Here is a 10194-nt window from a genome sequence, read left to right as displayed (position 1 = left end):
AACATAAGCTCATATAAATTACAGCTCAAGCATTTACAAGTTAGCTAGAGAATGTAAGAATCTGTTTTAAGTTCCTTCCATTCTTTGCACAATATAAAAAATAAAAAACAAAAACCCAGTCCAGTTCTTAAAATGCTTTTTGAATTTTTCTGCCAACATGAAGGGAAATAATGATACTAGTCAAGTATGGAAAACATTGCCTTAGCGCTATTTTTAGACATATTTTGGTCTATATTTAAACAAGCAGTAGATAGCCCACATATGTATGTTAAATTCCTAGATGTGTCTTAGAATACTAGGCTCCCTTATCTCCGTTAAGTGGTGTTGTAACATACTATCTTCTACTTACACTTTTCACTAAATTAGCGACATTTTTCTAATTGTGATCAGAGTTATGTCAGATTTTAAAACCATTGTCCATGTTTACTTATAGATGACTGAATGAGATAGACTTTATATAGTAGCTCAGATGGTAAAGCATCTGCCTGCAATGCAGGAGACCTGGGTTTGATCCCTGGGTAGGGAAGAGACCCAGGAGAAGGAAATGGCAACCCACTTCAGTATCCTTGCCTGGAAAATTTCAACAGAGGAGCCTGGTGAGCTTTAGTTCACAGGGTCACAGTCACACATGACTGAGTGATTAATTCACACAGCATCCATGATGATCCTAAACCAAATCACCAAAAACTCTGCTGATAAATGATGTGAATCAAGTCAATGGCAGACAGAAGGGGTGGTGTTTCTACAAAAAGAAAAAAAAAAATGAAACATAACTAGTGTGTGGAGAGAGTCTCTTCAAATATGAATGTATTTATGACAGATCCCTATACCATGCCTGGGAATTAGACATAAATAATTACCCCATTCCTGCCAGGCATTTATAGTACCAATTATTCTGTTTGCCCAAAAAGCCAGTTAATCAAACATCTAATACTCAGGTTCTAGGCTCAGTATGTAAGTATTAAAGTGTATCTACCTAAAATTCATGCCTTTCTGGGTTTCTATAGATTAAATGTAATCATAGACTTCTCTTCTTTCTACTGAGCAGGTTCTCCCATTTGCTTCTTTTCTGGAATTGTCATTGAAGTAAATTCAGCTATGGATATGGCCTCTCTCATCCGAAGTGAGTAATTTGCATCATTTCTAACTTTTGAAAACTAGATCAACATTACCACCACACTTGTTACTTTTTATGTCAGCAAAACTAACCCATTCTTTCAGAGTTTCAATATGTAAACAGTATTATTTTAATAAATGCTTTTATTCCAATTGGGCCCAAGTTTGGGGAAATTAATGAAGGAAAGAATTATTTTTATGGAAAGAACTTTTTGTGTTTCCTTTGAAAATGTCACAAAGTCATCAGGGTTGCTTTAATTATTTTTGTGATGATCAGAGTAAAAATGCAGTAAAAGTAAGCTCACATTTTCCCTAGGATAACACTCTGGAAGTACATGACCTAGGTGTTCTGAGATCATAATTGGGATGTTAAGGCATAAGTGGGTCCCAAGCATGAACAAGTCCTTGCATATGCAATGGCTGGGCCAGCCTTCACCTACGTGTAACATTCCTCAGAAACAGAACCTGTGAACATAAGTCTTCTCCTTCAGCAAACTTTCCCTTGGGTCAGAAGTAGACAGGGAAATTCACCCTGACCTTGCTACATGGTGAAAGATACCCTGTGAAGATCCCCTAAGTGCGTCCCTTTCCTTATCTATTAATAACGTATTCTCATCTTGTTTCCATATTCATTCACAGAACTGCTCTTTTTCATTTTCCACATCTCTCCCCCAACCCCTGCACATACTCAACCTGGCTCTCTTCTGCCTGTGAGCATGTTTCTGTGCAAAGTTAAAGGAAAGGCAGTGGTCCAGAATCTATGTTCTCTGCCGCTATCTGCACACATTGGTAATTCTTACCTTGATCGAACCTCATATTATTTTCAACCCCAAACCTTTTTTATTTGACATAAGATCACACATCCTGGAAATTGAAAGCAGACACTGAGACTCTGACCAGTAATGGAAATGGTGTTATCATCCATGTAGAAATGTTACATGAATCACGATAACCCTGAGATAGGAAGAATAATCTTCCTTGAGAATAATAGTGTGGATTTGAGTCTTTGGTTGCCCTCTCAACCTGTATTAATACAACAGGACTTTCATTCATTTTGACGTTGTAGAGAGAGGGCAGGGAGAGCTACACCAGGAAGTAGAGGTGGGGGAGTAGGAGAGAGCTGTTTTCCTACTGTAATGGAAGAAAAATGACAGCCTGATTAGCTTCAGCTGGAATGTAACATACCCACAGTTTGATCACCCCGGAGGCACATTTTGACATAACAACAAACTGCTGAGAAAGAGCCACTTTTATCTAGGTCAGAATGACAGAATTCCAAGTGTTAGAGCCTGGAGGGTAAGGGGGGTGGTGTGAAACTACAGTTTAAAACATCAGGAAGAAGACTGCAGTCGAGACAGAGATTTGCATCAAGTCCCCACACTGCCTCATGGTTTTCATCCAGTTCATTGTAATTGCTTCACTGGTTTCTAATGGCATCGCATTTTGATTTCAGCGTCTACCAAAATAAAATGAACCATGTGTTATGACGACGACATTTATAATAAGATGCAGATGGTAAAGGAAACAGATGCCTCTGACATCATCTGCCATTAGCCTTCAACTTCTGCAGACACCGGCAGTCTGGAGACTCATTCAAAGGGATGCAGGATAAGTCAGGCAGTTTTCCAATTCTGTTTCCACTCTAAAAAAACACTGGCAGCAGCAGCACTGCTTTGACTCATACAATGATAATTCCACAAGGATAAATCTGATTCTAAGGTGGTCTCAGGCTTTGACACAAAATTAATCATCAGGACGGGGGGGGGGGGAAATCCCCACAAATATCAGAGTTTAGCCATTAGTAACTACTGACTTGCGTGACAGTGGCAGAAAGGACAGGGTGGGAGAGGTAATGGTAAACAGCTGCAGTTTCAAGGAAGCAAGAATGAGAGGGTTTTAAAGAGACAAGAGGGCCTAAAATACCCTACCAGCCCTTGGCATCCACTGTTCCAAGACTGATTCCTTATGACTTCTAAGTAAAAAACTTTTAGGAGGATTTTCAGGTCACTGTAAAAAAATCCATTCTGTATTTCCATCTGTATTTTCCAGAAGGGATCCGATAATTCCGATAGGAGCTTTCACCATTTCCCCAGTGATATCTGTGAACATTCTACACAGTAAAAGGATTTGTGTGTATGTGTGGCGTGCAAGATAAATGTGTTGGGACACCTTCTAAAAAACTAAGAAACTTTTTTGTATTTCATCTTGAAATCAAGAGGCGCTTGGGTAAAACATCAACTGCCAGGCTTTCAGCAGTGCATGAGGTTCTGGGCTAGATAGCTGAGTTACAGATGAAGCGGAGAGTTAGACAAAAACCTTTATAATCCTCCTATCTCCCCTGACCATGGTAATATAACTTCATCATACACCTCTGTGGCAGAAACATCTTAGCAGAAAAAAATTTAGAGACAAAGACAAGGAAAGTGGTGACATAAAAATAAATCCTGCTAGGCCAAATACGGTGCTTATTTTTAAAATAATCTCTCTCTGCATGTAACGAATTGATCACAAACACACACACAAACACACACAGTACAAGAATAAACAAACTTCTAATTCATATCCACAAATTGGGTTGAAAAGTATTAGTGCAAATCTCTGCTGACCTGCAGCATTCAGTCCATAAACTTTGGGTATCCTAGACGATCCATCAGCGTCCAGCAGATGTTCTCAATCAGTTTAACTTCATCCTTCGGCAAGTTTCGTTTCCAAACGTTAGTATTAGCGGGTGATATCTCCCCTTCGTAGGGAAGATAGAAAAGGTTCGTGGAGGTGGCAAACAATATTTGGTTTAAAGTAGCAGGAGATAAAGGAATTCCAAGGAAGGCAAAAATCCTTTCCGTGGTATTCTGAGGGAAAAGCACAAGATCTTCAAACTTGATCAATTGGTAGCTGGTGGGCAGCAGCTCTGCATTTATCCTCAGGGCAGCGGCCGTGTTTGCCAGCCACGCATGGGCCAACAGCGAGACTGGGTGAGGTCTGGATGCCAACAGTTCCTTCCGCAGCAATTCATACTCCACAGCATAGCCTGAGTTCAAGGTACAATGTCCTGCACCTCCCTCCGTTTTAAACAGCTTCGCTAGGTGCTCCTGTACATTCTTCAAAGAGTAAAGGCTAGGTTTACTACTGTACAGCATGGAATAAACCCACGCCCGAGGGTCCCTCACCACATACAAGGCCTTCATGGAGGCTCCCAACACCTCATGAAAGAAATGCAGCTTTAAAGTCCAGCTTCCGCTGCCCAGGCTGAGCACCGGCCGCGCGCTGGGGTAGTGGACCAGGTGTCTTCGCAGAGCCCGGACGTATTCAGCGTCTCTGTCAAAGGCGCCTTTCATTCTGCTTCTTTGTTCTGCCAGAGACTCTCTCCTTTTCAACTTCCTTTTCTTGTCTTTATTCATGGTAAAATACTGGGCCAGTTTCCCCCTACCGGATTCATGCAGATGGATGTTCTGCAAATGGAGTTTTGTGTCTCGGACCAAGGACTGCAACCAGCCTCGGAGTAAACGGAAACGCACGCTGTGGACATCGGATGCCCTCCATTCACAGGCGTCCACAAAGGAGTCAATTTCCAATTCCGTTTCTGGGATATCAATGTAGGCTGTGGGGACCCGGATGTAGAGGAAGTCACTACTGTTGAAGAACAGTTGTTTGAGAATCTCGGCTCCGGAACCAGGAAGTGAGGTAATGACGACGTCCGGCAGGTCTGTGCGCTGGCCACCCGAGGCCATTGCCTGTCCGCTCACCTCGGTCTCCGGCCTCGCCCACTTGGCACAGATGGGCTGCGTGCAAGCACTCCACACGTCCAGCAGCTCAACGGACCACAAGGCAATAACAAGGATGAGGATCCACCGCATAAGCTTTCTAAAAGAAAGGTAAAACCGCCACTGAAAAGTTAAGATCACCAGGCCGATGCACAAAATCAACCCAACTGCTACATTAAATTTAAATCCAAAAGGAAAAATAACTCTATCACGTCTTATGGGCTTTACTATTGCCTCAGTGCCCAAACCGAAGCGGGTTACTTGGGCCTGATCAGCCACAGTGGCAAAGCCGCCAAATCCCAGGTAGTCAAACCTTGTCTTCAAGTTCTGGTAGTCAGTCACGATCGAAACAACATGGTCGGTGTTATTGACATTGAGAGAAAGCTGAAGTCCGGACTTGGTATTATCAATAAATCTGCAGCTGGAAACATTGACATATGGCCCATAGAAGACGTAGGCGATTCTTGTGATTGCAGATTCCATCTGAAACGTAACATTGACAAACTGAGTCCACCGTTTCTTAAATTCAGCGGCTTGCTCTGCTTCCTGTATGCTAGCAACAGGGCTACTGCCACGATGATCAAACCAAAACATCTTGTAGTGAGCATCCCACACGTCCATCAAGGCGCCATTATACTTGTTTGTGAACCTATATGGGATGTACTTAAAATCAATATCCAGATTATGGAAGAAGGCACTGACAGATTTTATTGGGGAATCTTCTTGCTTCTCGACATGATCGACAACTAGCAGAGTCTGAGAGTTTAAGAGAAGCAAAGCCCGATACACGCTTTTCAGCTTCATTGCTGAAGAGTAAGCTGACACGGCTTCCCCACTCACAAATATCATGTCCCCGTGCTGAGAGGCAGTAATGATTTCCCCGGCCGCATCACCAACCTCCTCGCCAGTCCACTTGAGCCACTGTGCACATTCTCCCAGCTGACCTTCCCAGGGCTTATTACACTGGCTCGTGGGTGAAGGTGCAAACACCAGTACGTTGTTCAGGTGGCTCAACTTAGGTCCATAGAGAGCTTCGGAAACAAACACCTGCCCGTTGGGGGCAAAGGTAAATGAGTTCTGATCCGGATGTTCATGTCCAGGGTTGAAGCTCCTCCACCCATCAATCCAGGAGTATGGCTGGAAGTGAACTATGTCATACACAGCACGCCCTCCTAGCTTCCCAGACTTAAAAGATACAAAAGTATTGGTCTGTGTATGTGGCAACCCGGCCCCATAAGTGACCACACCCCAGTTAGGGAACAGGTGCATTTTTGCAGTGCCATATTCTGCAGGAGGCTGTGGGGTGAGCTGGGGGTCATACCAGATGTATTCAGTGTGAAGAGTACTCCACCTCTGGGCAGTGGAGGGGACCATGGGTCCATCTTTAGGTCGGTGCCTTCTGATTTGCTGAGCTAACCAATTTCCAGCTCCATTCTTTAAGACAAACTTATCCAAAAAAACTAACTGGCTCTCAGGACCATAAAACCAGTTATAATTGGAATCTGCTATCCCCACGGTCCTTTGGAAGCCTGGCAAAAGGGTGGCATAATAAAACCAAAAGTGCATTTTTAACCAGTTGTTATCCAAGTTGTTGATATTAAAGTGGCGCTGGGCCAGAAAAACATACTGTGTGACTGATTTAGCTGTGTAGCTTCCATAGGCCACACCTTCATCCAAAGAGCCATCGACAATGTGATTCAACAGAAACATCGTCTTTTCCATCACATCTACTACAACCTGTTTCCATAGATTTACCTTAGTCCCTTTATCTACCCCAGTCACCAAAGCCCCGGTCAGCAGTGCTATCATGTTAGTAGCTTGGTGGTTGTGAAGCAGTTGTTTGCCCCAAGAGCGGACCTTAGAATACTCATACATTTCCTCAGTAATAACCCATATTTTTTCTAGGTATTTTTGTCTCCGACGACCATCTAATAAGTTATATAAAAAGTCAAAGGCAGTGGCAAAACCTGTTAGGGAATGGCCAACTGGAACCTCATCCCCTGGTGCATTCTCCACCAGCCAGTCTTTGTAGCCCACCATCCTGTCCATGTATTCCAAGGCAAATTCAAAGGCAACTTTGTCTTCCGGGCACAGCAAACAGTACAGGGCTAAAGGAGGCAGATTGTTACCATAGATTTCATTCCACTTGGCAGCAAAATCAGCATGCTTGGGCGGAGGTAGGTAGTATGTCGGGTTTGACAGCATAGCAGTCACCGCACTTCTGATTGCTCTAAAAAGGTGCAAATGGGTTGTGCGAGACTTCTGTCTCATTGCTTGGATCTCTCCAGCATCAAAATACAAACGTGGATGAAGCATACTCTTCTTCAGTTTTTGACTGGCTCTGACATCTTGCACTCTCTGTATCTTAAATGGATCTATGTCATCTGTGAAAACTGCCCAGTCAGAGTAATTGCTCACAGATTCCTCCAAAGTAGAGAAAGCAAACATCACTAATACTAAAAATAAGCAATGTCCTGTAAACATTAACGCCATGATCCATCGGGGAGCTCCTTTCCTCAAGCATACATGTCAAATGTAGTGCTCAATGTGCTTCCCATCTGCTGAGTATAAAACATACATTTAAGGCCTTGATAAAACAAAGACTGTAAATTGTATGTGCTGTGAAATCCTGCTGACATTCGGCTCAAAGTACAGTTGCCAAAGAGAGAAAACTTACACTGTGAATCTGCCTCCCTGATGCAGTGTTGCTTCCAATAAAACTTCAAGGAATGTTAAAGCCTCTGATTTTACCATGTCACACAGCAAACAGGAGTGGAGACAGTCAAGAATACTATGAATTCAAAAGTTACTTCTGTGACAGAAATCTACCTAACATGGAGAGTCAAAAACCCCACATTGTAAATTAAGAAAAGAAAAAAAAAAAAGCACTCCAAAATCCAAACTAAGAAGTCATTCTTGGCACAGGATACCATCATTGGTGATAAGATCATCATACAGCTTTGATGCCTTTGTCTGTGTGCTCTCAAAGAAGTTGATGAAGTACTGAAATCCTTGGAGCAGACTGGGTTGTTACTCCACTCAGCTTTTTACACTTCTGGCTGTGAGAATTTTTTTTTCTTCCTCCATTTTTGGGAGAAAAACATCCTCAGCAAGTGTTCAAAGTCCTACTTGGTTTTAAAACACTCCGGACTCCTGCCCTCATTTCCAATCTGTCTTGTCCAGGCTTACTTACTCATCAGCCTATTATGACCCATCTGAGAAAGCACATTCTCATCTTCTTTTATCAGCTTCATCTGTACAACTATGAAAATCTAATCTTTGCAACCACCTAGGTACTTCTTTTCCAATCATGAAGTAACCACCAACTGGGAAAGAAAACTCCCCTTTCACCAACAGTGACGTCTCTTTTCCGTTCCTTTTTCATGACACTGGAAAAACAAAACAGAAATTTTGTTCTGGGGGACAAAACAAAACAAATTCTCTGAGGCTACAGGTATGCTGGGACATAAATGGAAGATTTAAACGTTCTACCATCTCCTGATAGAAATTTTGGAATGACAATAAGATCTGTTTTTTAACACAATTGAAATTACACGAAATGATTCCTTTTCTCATACTTTTCAAGGCACATATTAGGATAACAATGGTGGTAGAAGACAAGCGGCTACAAGATGTAACTTTGCCAAGAGTATTTATTTTAACGGTGGCTTGCTTTCGTAATTTAAAATGTTTTTACTCAAATACAGTCAAGAGAAGATTGAGTACCGCTGTCATTCTTGTTTTGATCACGGAAGACTCAGAGACAAAAAACCCAAAGTTGAAAGGACATTTTATGATTCTCGATGAGTGTTTAGCTTTCAAGGGCTCAAGGTGTCTTTGCCAGAGGAACTATAATACTAAGCGCAGTCACTTTTGTCTAAGGAGAAATCGTGACAATATGTGGGAGCGAAGAACGCCGGTTCTGCTCCAGTCTCCCTCCCGAAAAGCCTGGTTTTCCATCCTTACAAGAAGCCACCAGAGGGAGCTCAGACCCAAACCCGGACTCAAGGAGCAGCTTCGCGGCTGCCCGTCTGGGTTCCGAAGAACCTCACCAAGTTTCAGTCTTGGACAAGTCTCCTCTCTGTGGGAAACATGAACGCTAGGAGTTTCCTGCTCCGCTCCGCCTGTTGCATTTTGTGATTCGTTTCCTACGAACATGCCAGCTCCATCCTCCGCTCCCCATCCCCGACCCCTGGCAGTGGTCTGAGGACAAGAGACCCCTCAATAGCCAAGTCCGCTTACCTCGGCAGATCTGGACGGGGTGTCTCCGGGTGGTGGTGGGCCCGATTAGACGCAGGCGGAGAGTTGGAAAACACTGCTCTGCGTGGGACTCGGGCGGCCAGGCCCCTGCAGGGCTCCCGAAGCCCCCGAGTCCGGCGCCCCCGGCGCTCCAACAGGCTGAGGCCCCGCGCCCGTGCCCCGCCCGGCGCCGCGGGGACACGCCCGCCCTCGGGGAGCGCCGGACGCCCCCGGGCAGCCCGGGGCCGCGGAAGGCAGATCCGCGCGCGCCGGGCGCTCTCGGGGACGCCGTGTCCGGCGGGGCGCTGTCGTGCCCAGAACGCGAGGCTGCAGCGGCCGCCGGTGCTCAGTGCCAGCTCCGGCCGCGCGGCCCGGGGAGGGCGAGAGACGGCGACGCGGGCCGGGGGCGGGGCGGGAACGGCCGGGGGCGGGGCATGGGCGGGGCCTCGAATCCTGGGAGGGCGAGGCCGGCGGTGGGCGGGGCGGAGCCTCGGGCGGGGAAGCGTGAGCACAGGCTACGCCGGAGACGGATCGGGGGCGGGGCTGGAAGGAGATAAGGGCGGGGCCGAGGGCGGGGCCGCCCGCTCCCGGCACCTGAACCCTAGGGCCTTCCGAGTGCGCGTGTTCCCAGCTTCCGCGGCGGCGCGCGCTCCCGGAGCGGCGGAGCCGGAGGAAGAGGGAGGGAGGGACTTGGGAGTGCTAGGGTCCGAGGACCTCTCCCTGCCTGTTGAGTCCCGCTGCTGTTACCCCTTTGGTTGTGGGGAGAGGGCCGACCTCACAGGGCTAGGAGTGAGAGAAAGATAGAGGAGGTTCTAGGCCGGATTACGAATGATGGGGAACGTGGGGATGGGCGGGGTGACGCCGTGGGAGTCTGGGATCAGCCTTCAGGAAGAGCAAGGGCTGAAGAGAGGAATGTTCGGCAACCGGGCTGTCATTTAGAAATGCAAAATCAATATACCGTGTTAATACAAGACTGACTTTAGGAGCACAGATGCTAAAGATCAGGGGAAGACAAAAAAGACTAATCAGCCTTATTGATTGCAATAATTTATCTGGCAGTGTAAATATGGAAAGGTAT

At 45.6% G+C, this 10194-nt stretch overlaps 1 protein-coding gene across 1 annotated transcript; it reads right to left on the bottom strand.

Moving 5' to 3' along the window:
- Nucleotides 1-2347: 2347 nt before the first annotated feature.
- On the bottom strand, nucleotides 2348-9514 carry DSEL (dermatan sulfate epimerase like). The gene is made up of 2 exons (XM_069569315.1): nucleotides 9120-9514; nucleotides 2348-8266 (listed from the first exon to the last, which is right to left on the bottom strand). Exon 2 carries the CDS (start codon nucleotides 7368-7370, stop codon nucleotides 3732-3734), a length of 3639 nt encoding a protein of 1212 aa, XP_069425416.1. The 5' UTR covers nucleotides 7371-8266; nucleotides 9120-9514; the 3' UTR covers nucleotides 2348-3731.
- Between the last annotated feature and the right edge of the window lie 680 nt (nucleotides 9515-10194).

Source organism: Ovis canadensis, chromosome 23 (genome assembly GCF_042477335.2).
Source record: "Ovis canadensis isolate MfBH-ARS-UI-01 breed Bighorn chromosome 23, ARS-UI_OviCan_v2, whole genome shotgun sequence".
In the NCBI taxonomy this organism is placed as follows: Eukaryota; Metazoa; Chordata; class Mammalia; order Artiodactyla; family Bovidae; genus Ovis; species Ovis canadensis.
The sequence above is the reverse complement of the archived record's forward strand: the minus strand, read 5'-3'. Positions and strand labels throughout refer to the sequence as shown.